Below are 25,436 nucleotides of genomic sequence, written 5' to 3' on the forward strand. Positions count from 1 at the left end.
GAGTGGTCAGTACCAGAGTATGTATAGTTTTGGTGACCGCACCTTAGGAAAGGTGTTAGAAGAACTGGAGGGAGATGACTGGAAAGTGTAAAGGGGTGGGTGATTTTGCTAGGTGTGAGAGCAAAAATCATCTACTAAGGAACTTCATAATCTATTACAGAAAGGCTTAGGGAGGAGATAGCACAAGGAGTCAGAAGTCAGAAAAATTCAAGTTTGAAATCAGACACCAGCATCTCCTAATGTCAGATAAAGACAATAATATTCTGACAGATAATCAGTCAGTGTAAGTTACTGGGGTCTTTCAAAAATAACCAGGTAAAATTTAAATCTGTGCTATACAGAGGTCATGGAAGATGCTCTCATGTGAAAGCCTGACTGTACACCATGGGATACTGTGTTTTCTTTGTAGACAAAAACTTTTCTGCCTCTTCTGTTGATGAATCTGTGGTTTGGCTGTCTGTCTCTGCTTTTTTCTAATAACTAGCTCTGCAGCTGGCTTTTGGGTAGGACATTCCGTCAATTACTCTGTTTATTTTCTCTGTAATCCTGTTAATGTGTGTAGCATTATAACACTTAACAGTAGCTTAATGAACTTCAGACAACATTATTTTATGAGCAGAGAGTAAGGAGGCCTCTTAATGTTAGTTTGTGCCTCATTTTAACTGATCTTCAGTAACTGTGATGTTGCTGTATTGTCACCACCTATGCCATTGTTTTCTTAATTTGTGTTTCCCTTGGATCTCAATGTAGTTTATACATACTCTGCATTCACCTGAAGGATCTTTCTTGTAACCAGCAGCCTTTTACTCCTCCCCTTATACAGGGGCAGAGGAACTGACTGCAGGGGCAAAAGTGTCTCTCTTCATGTTACTGCCATCAAAACCTATTCACCTGTCCCACTTCTCACCTGCACCTCACTTTTTCTTCCCATGCATGTTCCCAAGTAGGCAGGGTGACTGTGGTGTGTTCTAGTCCTCCTGTTCCTGCCAACTGATGTGTTTTTCACTGTTTCCCTGCTGTAGGAATACGCTAACCTCTCTCCTCTTCCCCAGATGGTCCTGTTGTCTACCTTGTAGCTCCTTGCATTTGCCCTCTTCCCAAGTTGTGTAATGCTAATCATGGCATCTAGATGATCCCTGGACTTGCTGTGTATTCATCACTGAGGAAATTTTAACAAATTAATAGAGAAAACTAATTTGACCTTTTTGTTTGTAGCTGTTCATTATTGCATTTCTATTTCAGTTCTATAGAACTAAATTATATTGAAGGTTAGGTTGCAAGTTGAGGGTATGTAGTTCAGTATGTGAGTAGTCATTGAAAGCTTAACACAGCTTTTTTTAAAGTTGTTTTAGAGTGGTCTGAGTAAGTGTTAATTGTATTTCATATACAAGTAGTTTAAATGAACGCTTACTGTACTACTGAATGCTGAAGTGCAGCAGCAAAGCCTTTTTTAATAGGAAGGTAGTGCTCTTATGCATGTAATATGTATAGATAGTCAATCTTATTAAAACTGTCATTGTGCATACTTTTGGCAACAAGCCACCGATAGCTTGAGGCATACTGGCCTATTTTGAATTTCATATTGATGCTAGTAAGCAATTAAAATTAAACCATTTGCTTGTTTAAAAATATGTAAACAGCATCTTATGATATTATGAATCACATTTTATACAACAAATAACCTATTTTGTGACTATTGGATTTTTACACCAAGGAAGCCTTCTTCTTTACAAAATGCTACTGAATAATTTTTTATTTGTTTTTTTTTTTTTGCATCTTATCATAAGCCTAACTTTTCTTTTTGGATGAATCATCTTGTTTTGAGGATAGCTCGTGGGGGATTTGAAAATATCAAGTATTGCTTGTTTTAGTCCTTGTTTCTGTTTGTTGGGTTTTTAGCCTTGTTAATGATTTACATTTCATGTGTGTAATATTCTGGATTTTATCTTGATACATAAATGTTCATGTGACTTATAAGGGATTTTATCATGCATTCCTTCTGACAGCTTTCCAGACTTGTGGCTGAAGATGTCATAAAACAAAAGGGCTTCAATTCATGTGCAGAGTGGAGACCGATGGAGAGGAATGACTATTGACCTGACTGCTCCAAATCTGAAAATATAAATATAGTAAAAGCTGTATTGCTACTAGAGAAATGATGCTTTTCTTTTTAAGCTATTTTTGACACAGGATCAAATGCAAAGTTGCTATTTTGTTGTATCTGGTGCTGAAATGTATGAGCAGCTTTCTTGGTGAATTTAAAGAGCCACACATCTAGATCTGAAAATTGCTTTAGGTGTAGTTAAAACGTAAAGATGTTTCACTTTTTTAAAAAAAAGTTGGATGAAGGCTTCTGCATGTGTGCTGATGTCTAAATAGAAAGTCGGAGCTTTCTAAAGGCATCTCAGGGGCACCCTTAAATTGCCAGGTTTGAGGAGGTCACTTGTAGTATGTGACTAAAACGAAACTATTGGGTGGAGTTAACTGTTGTTGAGCTTTGATATCTTACTTTGACTAGTGAGATGCGGTTAGTTTGTAGTGAAGTGAATAAAGTTTGCTTGAGGTCTTTTGGAATAAAAGAATCCTGTGCAAATACTTGAGCATATTGTCAGTAGTTGCACAACTCCTATGAAAGAAGAAAGGCAAACAAGTTTGATAGGCATTCATTATTTTTAGCAAGACTCTGCTTTTTTTTGTATTTACTTAGTTTCTGTAAATATGTGGAACTACTACTGCTTTTTTCCAATTCACTACTGAATTCTCTTAACCTATGCAGTTAACTCTTTTAACCTTAAAGTTACAAACTTTGTAGTTATAAACTTTATGCTTAAATTAAAGGTAGTCCACACTGCAATATATGGTTGCCAGATTCTCACTTGGTTCACACTTTGTAATAGTGTAATTTCAAGTTCACGTGATGCTAAAATATCTGACAGTTAGTTAGAAACAAATTACCTTACCACCTTTATATCCACCTTCTCATTATTTCACAGGTATTATTCTTCAAATAACCTTCACTGTATTTTTGTGAATCACGTTTTCTTCCTTTCTGCAGCACAACCATGAGAATTCATAAAATTCTGGGCCCATTTTCATTTTTCTCTTAGCTTTGATATATGAAATTAGTGTTTAAAGTAGTAATTATTTTTCATTACAAAGCAGTTATTCCATGACTTCTAGAACTTGTGGAGCCTGGCTTGCTGCAGGTTTGTCCTATAGCTAATGTAAGTTGTATTCTGAATTGCCCTCTCTGTGGAGAAAACCTGCAGCAGATCTTTCCAGCATTGACTCTTTGGTATCTAAATAAATAGTGTTTGCTGCAACCTCTCCCTCCAGTAAGGGCAGGTGCTGGAGTCTCCTGAAAACAGGACACGGCTAAGGAGAGAAACCTGGCAAAGAATGAGATCCCCTGAGAATTCTGTCCCTATCAACTCCTGCTTACACCGACCAGAGAGTCCAAAAGCTGTTTGAAGGAGAGGACATGCATACACATGTTTGGGATGTTCTTACTAAGCACCCATCTCAGAAAATGGAAATGCCATACAGCTTTTATGTTGGCCAGGAGCATATATTTCATAATAATCATCATAAAGGAATCCTCATTCTTCTTAGTATTTTATGCCTTAATAATTGGAGTCTGTGCAGAATCATAGGGTTGGCAACCTCCCTCCCTGAAGGCACTTGCAGCTTAAAAAGAAGCGGTGGTATTTTAAAAGCTATATATATGTAAATCAGGCAGAGCACAGTATGATGGATAGATGTATTCTTTTTTTTAAACAAGTCTCTCTGACTTCACTTAAGTGTCTTCAGCCTTTATGTGCAGTTTTTTTCTAATAATGAATGTTTTTCTCTGAAGTATGAACTGTTGTAATGGAATTAAATAGTCCTTTTACGGTAAAGTTCATCCAGTGCTTAAATAGTTACCCTTCTGATACCTGGTTAGTGACTGTTGAACAGAAGGCAAGGTTAGGTCACTTTAGTCCAACAGGGTTTTTTTAAGCAGAAATGATAAAATCTAGGTGGTACTTCCTTGCTTGTATTAGAAGGAAGAAGAATGCTTAAGCTGTTCCCCCTCTTCAGTGTTTGGATAATTGTCAGTAGCACCTATGGACAGAGTTCTCCTTGAACCATTTGAAATTATTTTTCAGTACAGTTGTAGAAGCCTAACTAAATGAAAGTTTGATGTTAATCAGTCTTCCTACCCAACGTCAGGTATTCTGCATTTGTAAGCAAGTTAAGGCAAGGTAATTTAGGCAAAATTATCATGGCGATGCAGAGAGGCTGGAAAGTCTGTGCTAAGAGTTACGGTTTGATAACAATACTGAAATACTCTGTGCAGTGCAGGGTTCTCCTATGCTGCTGCAGTACTGGAAGTAAAGTATTGCAATCACTTCTACAATGTGAAAAGTGAAATTATGAAATGAAGGAAGACTTTACAGTGTTGCAAAAGATGGTAATTTAGACTTCAGAACTGGTATTTAGTTTATATACAAGTCCAAAAACGTTTGCCATGGTGCTGAGTGCTGTGTCAGTTGGGGGGGGAGCGTGCAGCAACAGATTTCTTGCTTCAGCTTTTTCTCCACCTGCAAAACCGGTGGCAATATTTCTCTAAAACTGCATGTTTACATTCACTTTATATGTAAACAAATTATATGAGAGGCTCTTTGTAACAGCATATTAAAACTTAATGCTGTTTTGGGAAGTGAGAAAGACGATGTTTCTGTGTGGTCTACAACGTCTGCAACTCTGAATTGCAGAATACCTTCAGAGAACTATTCAGGATTGGGGTCTTAACGGGGATTTTTATTACTTGAACATGAGATACTTCTTACAACTGCGAACACTGACAACTTGCTTCTCATCCATACAAGAAATGGCAGACAAGTAGTTCTTCAGTACTGGCCTGTGTAGAAGAGTTGTGCTGGTTTTGATCAAGACAAATAATCCTCCTTTCTTAGTCTTAGCTAGTGAAATACACCATGGAGAAGCACCATGGAGAAGCATCAAGAGTAGGAGCCACTGAAAAAGGAAGATAGGAAAGCATGATCAGATTAAAAAACTTGGGTAGCACTGTGGGCTTTTTAACGGTTTATTGCTTAATTGTATCTTAGTATTTTTTTTCTATCAATCTGCATGATTAAGACTTCTAACTACTTTTTGTCAAGTGCAAAAGTTATTTCTTTCCCTACAAATGGATTTCTTAGTGTTTTTTTATATTGTTCCTTAACTATCTATCTAGTCAGCAGAGAAGAAAATCCTGTTTATTGGTGCAATTTAAATGTGATTGTCAGTTCTGAAAGAAACTCTTTTAATTAAAAATGTTCTCCTGTTTTCTGCATGCATACTGTCTATTTAATAGAGACGGCTGCCAGGCTTTGACTTCTTTTGGCAACTGCGAATCTAATTAGCATTTCTGTACCAAATAGAACCTTTTTTATTTTAAAATTGGAAAAGGAATGTAGGAATTCTCTTTTTATTTAAGGGAGTTTTGTCTGCCTCAGCAGCAACTACAATCTTTTTGCTTGTAGTTGAGGGTTGCTATACTAACACCTGATTGATAAATGCATATAGTTGGGATTCTCTCACCTGCTCACTGACTTAAAACAAATGCTGCCCTTATGCTTCTTTAAAAAAATATTTTTTATATTGTTAGCTATAAAAAGTTAACAAATGACATGAAACCAGTGATTTTTGTCTACCTAGCATATCCAGTCTTTTTTTTTAATGTAGGAGAAAAGGCTTTTGGTTTAATTTGGTGTAAAAGCAAATGCTGGTCATTAGGAGGATACATAGCTCAAATAAGCTGGAGGAGATGTATGGAAATGTTATTATTTTTAACTCGAATTGTCTTTCGATTCAGAAGCTGTGTGGAAAAATATGCAAGCAAGATAATGAATATAGTTGTGTTATATGTCAAATTACTTATACAGATAAGTTACATAGGCAAGAGGGTTTTATGTGCTCACTTGTTACGCACAGGGGGAATAATGCAGTTCTTTTTTCCACTTGGGAATATCATCAGAAAAACTTCAGACTACCAAAAAGGAAGATTACTGTCATGTTCTTGTAGGCAAATGTAAAAAAGCCCCCCAAAAAAGCCAAAAAAAACCAAACACCTTTTGTGGGATAGGTTGGCATTCTTTCAGTCCATTTGCCAACACATTGATAAAATAGATTTTTTTTTTTTTTTTTTTTTTTTTTTTATCCCTAAGGGTATGGGAGGTGTCAGTGAAAGTCCGATCTTAATTTTCTTTTGTAAACTTGTAACTGCTTTAGCTCTGACCTCAGTCTGACTTACCTGGTTTCGATACCACTAGAGCTGTGCGAGGCCCTTTATTCTTTTGATGGTGTAATGAGTTTGTTGCTGTGATCATACAGTCTATTAAATGTAGTTGCATGTAAACTATCCTTAATATTTTGGTTTTAAACTCACAGTCAAGTCATAAGAGAGAAAGCCTTAGTAAAAGCTGCAACTTGTGCTGCACTTTAGAAATACATGTGGCCTGTTTACATTTTTGTAAATAACCATTCTGGCAAACCCTAGCATGATCTGGTCCATTTTTCCAATACTATTAGACTTCTTGTATTTATAAGGAAAAACTGGCTAATGAAATGCAAGTTGTGAATGTGATATGCCTGATGCTACTTCTATTTTTTATCTTTGTCTCAAGGAGGTATAAATTCTAAGACTAAGTATATTCAGCTGTTCTAACAGCTGAAAATGCCGTCTATTTCTCAGAGTGGTTTTGTTCACTAGAGCTACTGTAATATTTATGATATTCAGCGTTTCAGTTGTATAGTTTTCAGTATTTTGCTGGGAAGTCGACATAAAAATGATCTTGTTGAAAATTCGAGTGCATATTAATCAAATTCTTTAGTACTGGATTTCTGTTTGTGTATTGAATTACGGTTTCCTGCCGTGTATTTTCTTCAGCAAAGTAGGAACTGTCACAGCATGACATATTTATGCAGCTCAGAAATATCTTCTCGCAGGGCAATTCAGAATGGATCCTGTTCATGTCGTTTGGGAACATCTACCTAGTCTTTTTTTTCAGCAGAAATATGTGGGGTAAAAAATCTTTGACACCTTACTAGATCTTAAATTTTATTCAGTTGTGTTTGCCTTGATTGGTATGAACATGTAAAGCTGCTGGTAATTACAAAGTGGCATAGGCATGTTACAGGTTTGCTTGGGGCAAATTTGATACTAGTTTGCTGCTTTTTCTTCAAAAAGCTCTGCTTGTGATAAGCACTTGAGGAATCTTGTGGCTCACCCCGTGCCTAACTGTTTTGTAATATAGTAACTTTGTTTTATCACCTCAGTGTCGGATGTTGTAGACAGAACTATTGGAAGCCATTGAATGTCTGGAGCTTACAACATTAAGCAAGTGAGAGCAAATATATTGGAGACCTCAGACTATTGTAGGACTTTGCTTAAAACTCAATAGTTATAGATGGCTAGGTAAAGTAGGTTTAGATTCTCCCCGTTTATGTAGTTCTTGCTCACTTCAGCAAACGTTATGATGTTGTCATGGCCCAGTTGATGTAGTAGGCCAAGCTTTGAGGAAACGAAGTACTCCTGTAAGTGTGAACTGCACTGAAGTGGTTACGGGATCTGGTCACTTTCTGTGCAAAGCTCCTAGGTTTAATCTTTACTCTTTCTTTTTTTTTCTAGTTCAGTTGTTTAGGTAGACTCAGAAAAATATTGTCCCTATCTTGCTATCAGAATATCTCAGTGCATGGAAATGCAGTCTTTAAAATATACTGTAATGTCTTTTTGTAAAGTACTATCTTAAAAAACAGAGGTCTCGAGAACAGTGTCTTTTGTATCTCTGTTTTCCAGTTCTGTTGAGTGGATTGCTGTGTAAAGTATCAGTACGATTTAACAAGACCTGCTTTCCTTTTTTGTTTTTGAAGGACTTGGTAAATATTGAGATGTTTTTGACTGCTAAAGAAGTGGAAGAGTCATTGGAAAGACAAGAAACTATGACTTGCTTGGCTTGGTGTCATGATAACAAATCCAGACTCAGAAAAATGAAGGTATGAAAATGTAACTTGTTCATGTTTTGTTTAAATTGTTTTCTAAATGTTTTCTAAACTACTTGGATATTTGATGTGGTCAATTTAGTTTAAATTACAGGTCTTGAATGAGGCCTTGTATAAAAGTAAGGACAGTAAGTACAAAACTCTTCTTTTGAAAAGGCGTAGGTAGTTGGAGCTAAACTATCTCACACAAATGCCAAACCTGAAACTGGGTCATAGGCCATCTTATGGGTGCAAGTGTTGTCTCAACAAATTATGCTCAAATAAAATAATATTCAGTTGGTTTTAGTGTGATTTACAAATGTCAAAATGCAGAAGTACATAGCTTCTTGATGCATGTGAACTTTCATTTATAACTCTCTCCATCCTGCTGAGAATATAACTCAGTTTACAGTTGAAGGTATCTTAAGCATGAGATTAATTGGTAAACCAATGTCCTCAGGCTTAACACAGAGAGAAATTTCATACAGATTTTTGTCTTAGTATTTTTAAAGTGTTGTATGTAAGAAAATACAATTGAGTAAAGAACTAACTTTCTGTGAGAAACTACTGTTGAAATGTTTTTTCAAAAATAAAAGCCAAGTTTAATCAAGTAATAAACACAGTAAGTCTTTCTCTAGCCATTGAATACCATGACCTGAACATGCTGTATACTTGTTCCCATGCGGTTGGTTTAAATTTCCTTGTCTCTTAAACTCTGCATTTCAAAACATGCTGTAATCTTTTATAGGGCTTGCAGAAATCTGTTTTTAACTGATATTAACCAAAATCCCTGCCTCCCTCAAAGATGTTTGTGTCTTATTTTTTAAACTAAGCGCTTTCTTTAACCAAAAATGTTTGAGTGCACTTAATGACAAGCAAAGAGTGACATTCTCTGTCACTCAGGGGCGCCAAAATGAGAATGAACCGAAGATGGGACGCAAAAGTAAATCGGCCAGTGATTACTCTAAAGAAAATGATGATCTTGTTATGGAAACCATTAAAGGAAAACCAGAATTGGTATGTAAACACTATTGCATAATTATACTGCTAAAAAAATCCCCCTTGTGTAATCTTAATATGTTAAGTAATATGAGAAATAAAATCTGAACGTCTTACTTTTTCATCACTAATCTTCAACAAACAATAAATAAGGAAAAAATCTTCCCTGTCCCTCTTTTTGGAAAACAACAACAAAAAAAATCTATTTCTGCAAGCCCTACTCTCTTTTTTTTTAAAAAAAAAAAGAAAAAACAAAAAACCAAAACCAAAACAAAACAAAAAAACAACAAACAAAAACCAAAGCTAAGGCTGTGAGAGATCAGAGTTGGAAGAAGAGAAATCACTATGCTGCTTCTTGAAACACAAATAAGCATTTCTTCTGTTTCTGGTTGCTTAACTACCTCATCAGCGCTCATGTTCTAAAATCCCAGCCACCACCTTAATGCAAGCCTGATCTAAAAATTAAGCTCTATGTTGGCCAGGGAAAGCATGCAGTCCTATAGTCTTTACAGATGTGAGCTATCTAAACTCTTGTGAATAGCTGCTGTGGAGTTGTTTGAAGGTATACAAAATTGAAATATATGCATCATCTGATTGTCTAGGACTCTCTTCTTTTAGTTACACTTGTCTGCAGAAGCCATACATGTTCTTACTTGAAGATTCATTAAAAACAAAACACAGACCCTGAAGATTGTTTTGGGATCTGGGTTTTTTGCTGTTGAAATATTTTGATGAAATACTAAGCTCTAGGTTTTAGTATCATTAACAATTAAAAAGCTTGATCAATTTTTTAGTATAAAGAAGCTTAGCTAAAATTCTAAATGAGGGGTTTGTGTAGATTTGAATAACAGGGTATTTTAAAATAGTCCTATTTGAAAATTTCAAATAAAGTAGAGAAGAAATTTTTATTCTCTGTTATCATGGGCTTGAGTACAGAAAAATGCATAGTTGGCAAATAATTTATTTTCTATTCCTTAAACAAGTATACTTTAACATCTGACAGAATGCATAATTTTTATGTTCAAATGGCTTACATTTCAAATCTTAAAATAAGCAATTGTTGCAACGTGTGCATTAGTCACCCCAGGCAGTTAACTGATACAAATTTGGAGTTGCTCAAATTCTTACTGAAGTCACTGAGGAATTTTGATATTACTGTGCTGATGGACAATAAACAAAAGGCAGCTATTCATTAGAAGCATGGGGGAAGAAAAAAACCATTTGCCAAATGGAGCAGGGTAATTCAAGGAATACAGTTCTTTTCAAGATTCAGAGGACTTTGGGTTTTTGTTGTTTTCTTAAGGTAATAAAACAGTTGACTGTGTCCCTGTAAAGAAGCATAGTGACTTGTTCTTTTATGGGGGGCAGAATCTTTTTCTTTTTAATTCCACATATTCAAAGTTTTTTTATAGATTTTGTGAACTGGTGATGGAATTTGATTTAAAGGGACACTGTCAACTTCATTAGGCTTCAAATTTTACCTTTTTCCAAAAAAAACAGGTAAATGCCACTTGGTTTTCTTGTTTGAGACTTGTTTCCAGCATGGCTTTTAGATGTTTGACAAGAAGAGCGGGATAGAAGTTTGAAGAAAGGGAGGGAGGGAGGGGATTGCAGCGACTTTAACTCTGTGCTGGTTTTTGTTAATATTGGGGACTTTCAAAATAGTGTTCAAAGACTTGTTTCTTCCTTGCAGTCTCCTGGGTAGACCTCTCTTGTCTAAATTATCATATAGTCCCAAACTTCTGTTGAATCTACTACTTTAAATTGTAAGGAAGTACAAAGAAACTACCTGTTACTCTCACTTGCATCTCAGGTCATGATGCTTTCAGTCATTAGGAAAAAGTTCATCCCTGCTAAATACTGAAGTTTTGAAGGAGGCAAGAGGAGGAGGTTTTTGTTTGCTTTTAGGGAATTCTGTGCTGATGTCTTGTCTGTAAAGTCAGCATTTCAACTTTTTTGCATGAATGCCTAAAAGCAAGCAAACAAGGCTGCATGTTATTAACACTTTCTTTTTTGTTGTGCATACATAGTACTTAACATACTGTGCAGTGCAGTTTTGGCACCATCTAAGACCCTGTCTTCTCTTTAACCTCAGAGCTGTCTGGAGTTCAGCCTAAGGATTCAGGAGTTCATTGAACTCATTCGACAGAACAAGAGACTGGACGCTGTGAGGTATGAAATTAGGATGCTTACCAAACAATTTTCTTAACGAGATGCTATTATGCTTCATTAGAAACATGTGACTATGATTGCAACACCCAGAAGCCTCACTGCTTTAAAGGATCTTGCCAGTGTTGTGATCAGTTGTTGGATTTAGGCTGGGGTTGAATATTATTTTAAAGGCAATGTGTCATTCCACAGATGCACCTTCTTAAAAACTTAATGTTGTTGCTGAAACTCTGCATCTTCTTCCTCATCAAAATCAAGGTTTAGAAAATTAACCTGTTTTATAAAAAAATATTTTTAGTGGCATACAATGTAATGAACATATTTACCCTTAACTAATTTTCAAGAGGTACAGCTAGCTCCTCATAGGAACGCATTGCAGTTTTAATCACAAAAAAATACTAAAAGGTTAATGAAACACCCATCTAAAGCTTAAAATTTCAATTTTGACTGAACTCTCTTCTGCTTTACTATCTTCATTAAACTTTCAGATTCACCTTTTGTACTGAATACATAATTTGGAGTTCCATATTGTCACATATGCGAGAATAACAAGCTATGTTTGTTACCCCCACTCCCTTCCAGTGGCCCCAAATGAAGAAACCAACTCAATATCCATTTCCACCTCTTCAACAAGTTCAGTGTGGGAACTGCTTTGAGAAGAAAGTAACACTGCCCGAAATCGTGTGAATCAGTAACAGAACTAGAGTCAGACCTAATCACTGCCTGACTTCAACCACAAGACAGTCTGTCTGGCAATGCTTATGATATCAGCACATAAAGCAATTTATGCTTTTGAGTTAGTGCTCCTGATCTAAGCCGCTGGAATAATGTTCCAGGATAACACAGGAAACCAGTTCTGCTGAAATGAGTGCAGTTTTGATACTGGGACTATAAAATGGGTTGATAATTCTGATAAGCAGTGATCTTGCCAGCACCACACAGCATGATGCAGGTGGCAGAGCTACTGGAGCTTACACATGGACAAGGGAGAGAGGAACTCACAGCAGGTTCTATTTTGTAAGAATATTTAAACCGAAGAAGAGATGACAAGTTTTATGGCCAGACTTGAAGCTTTGCTGATACATTCCAGTGATGGCACTGTTGCTACTTAACATTTCTGACAAGTTTTATGTTAAGGAATTTGCAAGTCTTATTGCCTTTAAAACCATACTAGGTGCTCTAGAAATTGAAACCAGTAGGATGCTTGTATTTGTGGCAAAGCTGCTTTTTGGTCAGAGGAGCACAGAGCTATAGAAAACATAGAGTATCATAACATAAGCACAGACTGAAAGCTTTCTAGCATGTTCCCAAGTTTTAGATGTAGAAACTCTTCTGCAGGACAAACCACATAACTTTTCTTGAATAGAATGGGTGAGAAAGACTTAGTTGTTTAAAAACAAGAATAAAGGAAAAGGTAGTACAAAGATGTGGAGAGGCCAGTCTAATACTAACACCACTCCCAAATTTACTCACCTTAAGTTTTAGGGCTATTTCCAGTTGTTATTTCTAATTTCATTCAAATGTGTGGCTTGCTTTGAGCTAACTCATATCATTCCTACTTTGCCCTATTTGCATCTATATCATTGTTGTTTTGGTCCCAGCCAATGCAAATGTGCAATCTGGTAAACTCCAGCTAATTTTAATGTTAATAATTAAAAAAAAAAAAAACAAAACTAAAACAAAAAAAAACACAAAAAAACCAACCAACCAAAAAAAAAAACAAAAAAAACCCCAAAAACCTGCCTACATGCTAGCATTTAGATATGTGCACTTACCCTTTCATAGAGTTCTCAAATCCTAAGGAACTGTCAGGTTCTTAGGAGAAGGATGAAAGACACTCAGCTACATTATCTGTCTCCTGAAGTGCATGGTGCTCTTTATATCCAACGAATACCATGCCTTTGTGTCTTTAGCTTTATTCTCTGCTAAGTTTGCTTCTTCGCCAAATGTGCAGTCATGCATCTTAACGATGAGTAGTCTAGTCTCTAAAAACTATTTTTCTTTGAGCTGCAGCTTCCTTATGTAGCTTGGAAACCAGAGGGCAGGCATAGAGCTGAAATAAGGAGATAGGCTGAGAACTGGGACAAAGTAGATAAGGTCCTTCTGTATTTTATTGCTGTTACTGGATATTTGCTTCCCTCTAATCCCTTTTCCACATCAGAACTGGTCAAATTTGCAGGTTGTCAACTGTCAAGAGGACCCAGCACTCTTGGTGTGGAATAACTTGTACTATCATAACTGCTGAGGTTTAAAACTTACAGCTGCTATCTACATTGCAAATAGGCATCTATATTGAATGTTGTTAGGGGTGAAGCCTGTATATTCCATATACCTATTGACATTCAGGGTTGACATATTATATACTCAGCAATTATAACTTGCCAGTCATAACAATGCTGCTTTAACTTCATAACTTCTTGTAAAATGAAAAGGAGCTACAGAAGTCCTTCTATATCTTAATTCACTCCTTTTTAACAGGGTGAGTTTTGATAATTTTCTACGTTCAGAGTTCAACATCTCAATGCTTTCCTTAAATAATGTGGCTTAAAAATGTTAGTTTTTACCATTTTGTTTTACTTTGCTTCAAAATAAATATGTAATGAATAAGAGAATATATTTTGGGAAGGTGTAGCATAAATCTCATTGCTTCTAGCAAACCATTGCAACTTGTGTTTTTATTAGCTTGCTTCTGTTAAGTGCCTGCAGCAGGATTCTTTCAGTATTGTGTCCGTGGTGCAATAAATAGGTCAGGCATCCATTAGAAAGCAGAGAAAGAGGCTGTTTACCAAGTAGTTTCCTGTATGAGTGGAACTCAGGGAACTGACATTTTGTTGAAACACAGCTGGTGTTTAAATAAGTTTGAAAGCTTTGCTTACTGCCTGCTGAGAACCTCTAAAATGACATATTGCTTTTAGGTTAAAACTGATGTGAGCTGTAAAAATATACATCTTATAAATGTTTGAATTTCTATAACTTTTTAGAATATGACTACAAATGGACCTTCCTCTAAGGTAGCTTATCAGAGTAGCCCTGAAGGTGCAAGTTTCAAGAATATACAAAAACTATTTCTTGAATGCTAAGAGTAAATCTCTTAAGCTTAAGTACTTCACAAAGTTTTTTGCCTGGTATCATTAGCCTTTAACTCCTGCAGTCTCTTTAGTTTTTTTGTAAAACTCATACCTATTACAGTAACAATGAATGACTGATGATGCTAATTTCATACTTTTTGAGATCTAACTAATTGCATTCTGGGAAATCTGACAGCATTCTACTACTTTGCTCTTATGGGATGCCAGAGATACACAGAGTTCTTAGCTAAAAGCTTAACAAAACACCCTGTGCACTTGTTCTTGGGATATAAACAACAAAAGGAGTACATAAAAATAGCTGATGATGTGCAGGGTTAGGAGAAAGTGGCCACAGTCTATTTGTTTTAGTGAACTTCTGTCCTACAAGGATGAATAAACACAGTTTGTTCCTTTATTTTTATTATGGGGTGGGGTGGGAGGCTGAACAGGTGTATAAAAATAATAATAAAACTTTTGAGCACTTTGAGTATAAATTTTGCTAGTAGTTATAATGGTCTCTGAGATAAAGGCATTCAGGCATCAGAAAGACTGAGCAGAAAGAACAAGTCCTTTCTTGATAACACCTTATGTTTGTGTTCAGTTATTGCTACTTCCTGATAAATATGTTCATTCATATATTCAGGCATATGTAGATATACACATACACACTGTAAAGCTTCTATACTTTTTTAACAACTTAATGTATCATTAGTAGACAGTAAACTGTAAATCTTCAAGTCTTCATAAATATCCTTTCATTCTTGGATTTGTCAAGTACAATGTTTGCTGTACCTGTGTGGGCTAGAGGAACAGAGATTTCAAACAAAAGATGATGGACTTTGTCCCCACAGAGTTTACAGAATTGTTCTGGGATTTGAAAAACAAAATTTTCTACCTATTGCTTTGATCTGTCACAAGAATTTAGTTAGTGGTTTCAGTGATGATCCACTGGTCATGATTTTAAAAAATAATTTTTTGAAAAAAAGATTTAGCCCCCTGCTGTAGCTATACAGACTAGGGTGCACTAATGGTGGTAAAAACAATGTAAATTAGCATTGTAAGGTTCATATATACCTCTAAGAGCGTAACGTTTGCACAAAGAGATAGAAATAGCTGATTGAAAAGGGAAGGGGTGAGTAACAGCATGAGGGCAAATAAGGTGTTATTTAAATGTTGTGCATTCACAAGTACTCACATAGTACTATTTCTTGCTTTCCAATCTAAAAAAGACTTCAGACTGCTATGAATTAACGAACTTGCTTCTCTTTTAAAGGATATCTTGCTTCATTTTAATTTCTCTGTGTTTGCACTTAGAGGACGAAGTTCAGACACTTCCTGCAAAGCCTGCCATACTAAACTTCCTTGTTTTCTTAAGGGGCACAGGCAGAAGGGAAAGTCAGGAGAAGGAAGACTGAGAAGGTCACTTTAGAAAACCTAATTCCTTCTGGCTGAACCCAAAATGGCTACCACATCCCAGCGTGTTCAGTACTTTGCAAGTGATGGAAGTGGCCAAGAAGGCCAACAGCATTCTGGCTTGTATCAGAAATAGAGTGGCCAGCAGGACTAGGGAAGTGATCATCCCCCTGTACTCGGCACTGGTGAGGCTGCACCTTGAATACTGTGTGCAGTTTTGGGCCCCTCACTACAAGAAAGACATTGAGCTGCTGGAGAGAGTCCAAAGAAGGGCAACGAAGCTGGTGATGGGTCTAGAGAACAAGTCTTTAGAGGAGCGGCTGAGGGAACTGGGGTTGTTTAGTCTGGAGAAAAGGAGGCTGAGGGGAGACCTTATTGCTGTCTACAAGTACCTGAAAGGAGGTTGTATCGAGGAAGGTGTTGGTCACTTCTCTCGGGTAACAAGCGATAGAAAGAGAGGAAACGGCCTCAGGTTGCACCAGGGGAGGTTTAGATTGGATATCAGGAAAAATTTCTTCACCAAAAGGGGTATCAACCATTAGAACAGGCTGCCCAGGGAAGTGGTGGAGTCACCATCCCTGGAGGTATTTAAAAGACGAGCAGATGTGGTGCTTAGGGACATGGATTAGTGGTGGACTTGGCAGTGCTGGGTTAACGGTTGGACTCGATGATCTTAAAGGTCCTTTCCAGCCAAGAGGTTTCTGTGATTCTGTGAAGTGTTGGATTGCTGAGCACTTCTCTGAATGGCTAACACACACATAGTGATTATATATCGTACATACACAAAACAAAGTGTTAATTCTAGCTGCTCTTGAACACATACAGTAAGTGTGGCCAGTATTTGCCTGTTGCAGATCAGGGCCTTCCTATAAGTAGGGGGGAGGTATTGTTGCAATGCTGTCCGTAAGAGCAAATTGTCAAGGACTGATGGGGAGTAGGACCACAATACTAATGAGGCTGGTGCAAAACTGAAGTACCACTTCTGTTTTAACATCACAGAACACAAGTACACAGCGATCAGTTCTTTTAAGATGATGTCTTTTCTCTTCTCCCTCATGCATGCACACACAGTAATATAGCTTAACTGGTAGGTCTGAATTTTTTGCTTTGCCTAAGCTTTCTTTTAAATCGCTTTCGTCTGCAGCTCTGCAATAGCACTTATTTTAGATTTCTTCCAGTCTGTCCAGACTGCCTAGTCTCTTCTCTCAGGCCATGGGTTTTGTACTTCTGCTCTCATAACAGTAATCACCTGGGGAACAATATTTACATTCCTGAATTGCTCACCCAAAAATAGGAAGCTGAGTGGAAACAGTCTGTCCTACATAAGTTCCATTGCTTCCTGGTTTGGGTGGGAGAGGAAGTAGGAGCACTGAAACACTGTGAAAGAGATTGTTCTCATGGTATTGATGACCTACATGTAGTTAGTGGAACACAGCACTGGAGGAAAAAAAAAAAAAAAAAGAAAAATACTTAACTAGATTGTTTTTTCTTTTAATTCAACCCATGAAATGGGCATTTGGAAAATACTGTATATTCCTAAAAGTAATTTGTAACTTTAAATAGATTTTAACAAGACTCTTTAAAAGTTAAGAAGAGCAAGAACTTATACTTACCAGAGTACTTTGGAGACGACTTGGTATCTTACCCGTAATACAAACTGTGGAGAAAATATGGCATAAGGAAGACTTTTCTACACTTTTTCAATGCCAAAAATTCAATATAGTGCTGATTCCGTACTCAGTCTACTCTGCAGCATCCATGCACCACTGAAAATGGGAGCTTGTAGCAGAAATGCTGAACTAATCATCTAGTTTAAAGGCTGGAGGGTTTTCCTGTACGCCTAAACTCCAACTTGAAAATTGATCATCTTGAGAAGACTAGATAGGGGAGCCTTTCATACAGGGTTTTAAAATAGTTGAATGTCCTTGTAATCTGATAATAATTATCTGGTTTCTTAGTATTAATTTCCTGAAAAATTATTAAAGTTTGTATTTTTGCTTTAAATATGTTTCTGGTAATTCTGTCACTTCTTTCAAATATCCAAGTTTTCAGCTTTTTATGTACCTCTTATAACTAGTATGTGTTAAGTACAAAAACTTGTACTGAAGTTCTACTTAATTTTTCATTTCCCTGGCAACAAAAATTTGCTCTTAACAAGGTGTTTTCTACCACATAACGCTGCAATTTCTTGTAGTCTGCACAGAAAGTGATATTGCCTTCTAGCCTATACAAAAAAAAAAAATATCATTTCTTCAAAAGTAAACATTCTCTCAAACATCAGTATAAACAAGGTAGATATTTGAACACTCTTGATGTTGAATGGTTTGGAATGGCTGATTATCAGACTGCATTCATCTCACGAGTGTATGCTGAAGGAGTAAGTGTGATACATTGAGCTTGCATAAGCAGAGACATTTCTTCTAATAATCATGGATCTGTCATTCTAGATGTAGGTGAGGTAAGACTTCATGCTACAGTAAGAAGTTCTGGTTTCTCAGAAATTCTAGTGTAAGGTTGCTAATGCTTAAAGTCATTCTTGCATTCACATTTGCAGGATGTATTTTTTCAAGCCCTTTAAATGCATCACCTTTTGGAGTTCATGTATTGAGAGCAGAATCTAGAGCTTTTCTCTGAAATCTTACATAATTATGTAAATTTACTTGATTTGGAAACAAGGCTGTCTAATAAAGGTATAAATTCTGCATTTCAGACATGCAAGAAAGCATTTCAGTCAGGCTGAGGGAAGCCAGCTGGATGAGGTTCGACAAGTGATGGGAATGTTGGCCTTTCCTTCAGACACTCATATCTCCCCCTATAAGGTAACATTATGTTTGAAATTCAGTGGTGCAGCAGAATAATAAAATCTATGTTGCATTTCTTCTTCCTTACAGGAAAATGCATTGATAATCTGAAGATTGAATGTTGTTCTAACTTTACTTTCTAAAATCCACCTTTATAATAGCCCTTAAAATCCAGGTAGTATTTGTATTGTTGCAGTTGGATATTAATAGTAACGGACAGATTCCCACTGAGCTAGGTCTACCACAAACCCAGCACTAAAGATCTGTGGGACTGGAAGCAAGATATGCAAATATACAGCAAGAGACAGAAGATGGGGAAGTACAAAGTAAAAATGAGAGAGGTGTTTGTTTTTTTTTTTCAACATACTAGGCTGTGGCCTTAATTTACTAGCAGCAGTTTTTAATTCTGCTTCTCAAATTACTGTTCTTGCAGTGGTTGGGATGAAGAAAGGAAAGATGATTTGAATTATCTGAAAGCAGTATTTTTGATGCTTAAAAGTGTTCATTTATTTGGATTATACAAATTAATGTAGATATTAGTGGTAACATCTTCTAAATTTGAATCAGGCAAAATTCATAGGTAGTTACTGTTTCTACAGATTGTCAGTTTGTTCTATGGCCGTGTGCTAATTCTTGTCACTTTTTATTTTGTTAACTTGGCATTGGAGGCAGAAGGTAGACAAGAGTTGAGCTGGCAAAGCAAGACAAGAATCCTGTGAAATGTCAAGCTAATATGTCGCAATGCCAGTATAAACATGTTTTTTAAACAATTGATGATGAAATCAATGGTTTAACAAAACAAACACAAAAAAAAAAATCAACAACCCACAGAATTAACGTGAATTTTTTTGCTAATCCTGGAGTCCTAGAAGAATCCTGGTATTTTGGATTCTACATTTGATGTGAGTTAAGAGCAGAAATGACAGATGTGTTAGAAGACTGGGTGTAAGACAGAGCTTATCATTGGTTTAGAAGTTAGAATGAAATAGGCAGGAAATAAAAATTCTGTGTTTTGTTCTAAGAGCTAGTTTGGACAGAGTGTTTCAATGAGGGAGAGCAAGGAGAAAAGCTGGTATTGTTTCACATACAGCCATACAATTGGAACAAATTCCTTACTACTTTTTATGGATCTGACTTAAAACATTCTAGTTTATGGAAGTTATGTTTTGGGTCCTCTAATATTACCATGATAAACGGAATCATGGAGTACAAGCTTGTTTGGAGATACCTTTAATATGTTGACGAGGAGTTCTGTGCATAAATGGTTTCTTAAAATGACTTTAAAATGACTTTTAAATCTGTGAGAAAGTTTGTCAGATCATAGTATCTCTAACCAATTGCTTTTTATTAATTCGAGGGAAGAAGCATCTTCTATAACCAATGAATAGAACTTTCCCCAGTTGCTTGTCCTATCTTTTTAAGGAAAACATACTTAATGTTGTGGCAAAAGAAGCTATTTTCTTTTGATATCCTTTGAACAAGCTTGTGTAGCTGTGGCTGGAATTATTTCAACTGGACATTTAGTAAGCTGCTACTTTTGTGTCCCATCACGTAGGCCCTTAATCATAAGCTTTTCTTAATCATTAGTAGTACTTTATCTCTTTATTATGCATCTATTGCACTGTCTGTTACCTCTTTTCAAGAATTGCCTTAAGGTCAGAACAAAAGCTTCATCCTGGAACTCCGGGAACATTCTGGCCTTAAATGGCAGAGATGATAGAGCGAAGAGGCATGCAGTCTGGTGGCAGAAACGGTGCTTTTGGATAAAAGTTCTCAGGCCAGTCTGATCTTCTTGGGGTGGGAGAACTCCAGGGTACAGGCTCCAACAAAAGGTGATGCTGGAGTCCCTCCTTCTCCAGTGTCTCTACTTGAATGAACAGGGAAGTGAGGAGAGGCAGAGTGGGCCAAGGTGGTATAGAGCAAAGCATAAAGACTAGTGTCTACATCATGGTAAAATCACTACCTGGTAATGTTGGTATAATGTGGTTTGAATTTGATGCTGCTACTCAGTGTATTGTCTGTCACTAAGTCTTTGAATTTCTTTAAAAGCCTGTTTTATACACTAAACAATATACTAAAATGTATTATTGTTCCTCCTAGTTGCCTCGAAGTGTAGCATGCACAGTTGATAATATGAATTTATTTCTAAGATAAATAAACATTGTCACTTCTCGTGACCAAAATGCGGGTTATGGATATAAAGGAGAAGGGGTGCTAGCAGAAGGAAGGATTAGGTCTTTGCCTGTATATATAATATAACAAATATATTTTCAAAGGGTCTTCACTTCTTGCATGACTCTTTCACAGCATTACTTCTAGGATTCAATATATCCTTGACCTGTGGGTTTATTTCTTGCTTCCATGAAAAAAACATCCCTATTTTTAACTGCTGTTCTGTTTTTTTAGGTAATAACCCACAGCATTACAATATATATTAAAAAATTTTGTCCTTAAATGCATAGCTTAGCTAAGCTTTCTCTACGTGGGGTTGTGCCAGCTCTTCAAATTAAAACCTTTTTTTTCCCCCCCCTCAGAACTGATACAAAATTCTATAAACATTATATGCTACAAAGAGGTATCAGCAGAATTAGCCTCACTTGAGGTAAAAAGCACTTCTGACTTTTCAATGTTAATGGTTCAGAGGCTATAGACCAAACATCCCACAATACTAATGTTGCTTCACAGGTAGGCCAGCGTTCTAGAAAACTAAATGCAAGAAATAGCCTTACCAGGATTTATGTACCTTAATTAGAACATTTGGTAGATGATGGAGGGGACTAGAATCTGCACTTGAATTGCTTTTGATAGAGCAAGGAAGATTGTATGTAGGGAACTCTTACTGCAGAATCATTTCATTTGGACCTTTGCATTGACAATGTCCATGCTGTAAAAACTAAAGCATTTTCTTTGAACTAGGATCTTACGTTTTTATAAGACAAGTGTAACAAAAAGTGAGTTTGGAGATTGAATGTCATTATGCCAGCTATTTTAAGTAGTGCTTTATTTAAATCATATTTCTAGTAAAGTAGTGTTAAAAGGTACTTTGTAAATGAGTACATTCATACTGTGCATTAGCATGTATATTTTCATTTTGTGATGGATTCAGTCTACTGAGTTTTGCACAATTTACTACTCCCAGGCTTTTCCCCCTGGGACAATTAGATTGAAAACAACTTATAGTTGTGTTGCTTTTTAACAGGATCTCTTGGACCCTGCTCGATGGAGAATGCTGATCCAACAGTTTAGATATGATAACTACAGACTACATCAGCTGGGAAACAATTCTGTTTTTACTATAACACTCCAGGCAGGCCTTTCAGCTATAAAAACACCGTATCCTTTAATGCAGATACTACTGTTGAGTGCAGAAAAGCATGGTGGTTTTTTTTACGTTCTAGGGATGTTTTTCAGAGAGCTTGAAGATGAAATGTGGCACATGAATATTTTTGCTCACGAGTTGTTTAAATGGAGTATGAATTGGTCTCTCTATTAAATTAAGGGGATATTATAATAAATGGCATTAAGGTTTAAACAAAAAAAAGCCCGAACCAAAATTTTAAGGTGAAATGTACATTGTGTTTGCATACTAGGCTATCTTTCCTTGTGTCTTAAGTTAGTGAATATATCTGCAGAAGTTAGTGAGCTGGGTCAGAATTACTATTTTTTAAGCACTTACACACAAATTTACCCTGTCTTTTTTTATGTGAATATTCAGATATTTCCTGCATCTTTTGAGACTTGGTTGGATTTGCTACACACTGTGGTGTATTAGAGGAGGACTGGTGCTACTAAAGTGTTCTACATCAGAAACTTTACCTGCAAAGGGTGCCAGACACTTCTTGCTCACTCCTGTTCCTTGAAACAAAACCAGCACTTGATTTTTATAGGTACACATTAAACTTGAATTAACTGGTCCTGTATCCTCTGTAACCTAGGCTATATTTGCACAGTTTACTATCTTTTTTCCCAATGTTTGTCATTAACTAATTGCTGTTGCGTTCTGTGGTGGTTGTTCCTTAACTTGTTGTTAAACAGACAGTGTTACAAAGAGGATGGGAGCTCAAAAAACCCAGACTGCCCTGTGTGTAGCAAATCCCTGAACAAGCTGGCTCAGCCTCTGCCTATGGCACATTGTGCCAACTCCCGACTAGTCTGCAAGATTTCGGGGGATGTAATGAACGAAAATAATCCTCCTATGATGTTACCAAATGGATATGTCTACGGATACAATGTAAGTGTTGAAATCAATGACTTCCTGAAGGCTAAAATAGCAGTGGTTATAACAACTTCCTATATCAAAATAAGAGGTTATAAACTGTGTCAGAAAGCTAGAAGTATCTTCTATATTAACAAAAGAAAAATAACTTCTTGCAGTAATTTTCGAAGGACTGTATATTTATGTCATTACATTGGTCTTTAAAGAAGCTAATGTCTGATTGAATATATGAATTTATAACACAAAATCACCGGAAAATGTTCCCTCTGGAGAGCAATAATGTAGAATAAGTAACTTTTGTGGGCAAAGATATTTTGACCTCAGACTATAATATTGTTTCTTACAAATAAGAAAAAGTTTATTTACTAAACAAATAATGCTTTGAGTTACTATTGCGAATATTATCTTTTTCACTCTCTTCCAGTCTCTGCTTTCTATTCGTCAAGATGACAAAGTAATTTGCCCAAGAACCAAAGAAGTCTTCAACTTCTCACAAGCTGAGAAAGTCTACATCATGTAGGTCCACAAAACACATGATGAAGTGCCGCTGGAATTTTGACACAGTGTATATTGGCATACCCTGTAAAGGGGGGGGCCTTAATGTGTGGCAAAGAAGCAAAACCTGCCACCTTGGGGATCAGACCTTTCGGTGGCATTATTGTTTCTTGCGACCAAAGATCAATGAGCAACAATAAACACTCTTTAGAAAAAAAAAAAAGAGAGGAATTATGACTTAAGTTTGTACTTGAATAAAAACAAATTTTGATTGTTAAGGTTTTGTAACATAAGGTCAAAATTGGACTCTTCTCAAAAGTACTTTCATCTTCTAAAGGATAACTTTCTTTGAAGATGGACACTTGCACTGGGGGAAAAGTTACAACAGATTAGAAATTTAATCCATTTTTCTTCCCTCTTTTTCACAATTGTCCAAGACCCTTTTGTTATCAAAGATTTCAGTACTACTACTATGTTCTCCTTTAAGCTCCTCTTTGCCTTCTTTATGATCCTCTCGTGAAGTAATCCTCAACGTGAATTATGTAACTTATTTCCATGGGAAGATATTGATGTCTTTGACACAAGACTGGCTTCTCTGGAGGATCAACTAGGGACTGGTTTGAAGGAGTATGAAGTCTTTTTCCAAACCCAAATATTTTAAGGAGGTTGCATAAGTATCAAGAGGAACTGAGAACATTTCAGGCAAAATCCAATGCTTGTTTAAATGTTCTTTTTCCAGTCTACCATAGTGTTAAAGTCCTTCTAAAGTTATTAGTTATGTGCATAGGGTTCAATATGAAATCGTTAGTGCTACTGCCTTATTTCTTGCTTTGAGAATGTACTCACATGAAAATGAGCTGGTATTCTTAAGTGTTGGGCGAAGTTTCTGAAGATGCCTTGCAGGATGATTACATAATTTTAGGGTCTAAATAGTATTCATTACTGAAACTACTAGTTCAGTTTTAACAACTACAGAACACATCCTTACGACTTTTCAACAGAATTAAACCATTGTAGTTTAAACAAAACCATATTGTAGAGGTTTGTATTTAGCGCTTATTTTTGCATGTTGATGTTGATTAGCTAATAAAAGATTGTAAATGTAAAACATGTTAATAAAAATTGTTTTCCATTTCTTGATTATATAAAATTAGAAAGCTGCTTTGTATTTAAATGTAAAAAAAAGACTCTTTTTTTATAAGGGTCTCTTAAAAGGAGTGCAACTTCCAAGTGTTGTTTTTTAGTGTTCTGCCAGATTAAAAAAAAAAATCAAAAAACTACCACCACAACACAACCATAAACGTTCAGGCTCCAAAATCAGAGCATTGGTTTAAACTTTTTGTATTTGAACAGTACACTCCAGTCTATGTTCCTGTCACTTTCTTTTCTAATGCTTCCTAGAAAACTGCCTAATGGCCTAGAGACTTTCTGTTAAAAAAAATTTTGTGGGAGGTGCTAGGTGTGAGGTTTTGATGTGTGACTGAGTGGTTTAAAGAAAGCTAACAAAGAATGCTGGAGGGACCACAGCTTCTGTTCATGTTCAACACTTGGAGATTACAGATATATAAACTCTGAAACTGTAAATACAGTGGGCTGTCCCATGAGGTATGGTGAGAAAGGTTCTGTTTTCAGTAAGCATACATTATTGGTACTTCTCAACAGGTATATCTGGAATGCTGCGGAGCTGCCAGCTTGGCAGAGACGAGTATTGCTGCACTACTGCTGGAAGGGTCTGTTTCCCTGAGCATTTTCTGAAGTGGTAGATTTAGTGATTCCTTAGAACAAAAGTGGTGTGCTAAGAGTAGGTGGAGGCAGATAATGAGAGAACTTCATCAGTAACTGGAGTAATTAGCTATCAGTTAAACAGTAACTGATCTCTTCCTCATGGGGCAACAGCTGAAGCACCATCAACTCAAAAGGGGAGAGGACATCACCCTGGGGAGAAGCGTTGCTGAAACCGAAGTGGAACAGCATGTGTTTTTCTTTGGCAGACTATTCACAGCATCATAGCAGAAGGGCAAGGAGAACTTTGAGAATGGCAACCTTGCTTTTCCCTACTTCACAGAAATGCATGAAAGGCCAAAGCAGGGAGGAAGGGGTAGATTTCTTATCAGCCCTGAGGAAATACGTGGTAGCTGAACAATTGTAGGTCATGGAAATTATTGCTTTTGCTTCTGTAAGTACTAGTTAGAGCTGTGGTTTCCTGAGATTTCAGCCCTCTTTAATTTCTGGAGCCTAAGCAGAGTGGTG

The 25,436-nt window shown here is 36.5% G+C and overlaps 1 protein-coding gene across 5 annotated transcripts in view; it reads left to right on the top strand.

Moving 5' to 3' along the window:
* Positions 1-24,296, top strand: part of MAEA (macrophage erythroblast attacher, E3 ubiquitin ligase) — a 54,729-nt gene extending 30,433 nt beyond the window's left edge. For 4 of the 5 annotated variants that reach the window (XM_068403086.1, XM_068403082.1, XM_068403081.1 and 1 more), the window contains 7 exons: positions 7,918-8,040; positions 8,929-9,042; positions 11,120-11,196; positions 18,385-18,493; positions 21,675-21,808; positions 22,511-22,706; positions 23,116-24,296. In XM_068403086.1, the coding sequence (XP_068259187.1) occupies positions 7,918-8,040; positions 8,929-9,042; positions 11,120-11,196; positions 18,385-18,493; positions 21,675-21,808; positions 22,511-22,706; positions 23,116-23,211 (849 nt within the window). In that variant the 3' untranslated portion in view covers positions 23,212-24,296. The remainder of the gene's footprint in view (positions 1-7,917; positions 8,041-8,928; positions 9,043-11,119; positions 11,197-18,384; positions 18,494-21,674; positions 21,809-22,510; positions 22,707-23,115) is intronic. The other variant, XM_068403084.1, reaches the window with a different exon arrangement.
* Positions 24,297-25,436: the final 1,140 nt, after the last annotated feature.

This window comes from Nyctibius grandis, chromosome 6 (genome assembly GCF_013368605.1).
Source record: "Nyctibius grandis isolate bNycGra1 chromosome 6, bNycGra1.pri, whole genome shotgun sequence".
Classification (NCBI taxonomy): domain Eukaryota; kingdom Metazoa; phylum Chordata; class Aves; order Nyctibiiformes; family Nyctibiidae; genus Nyctibius; species Nyctibius grandis.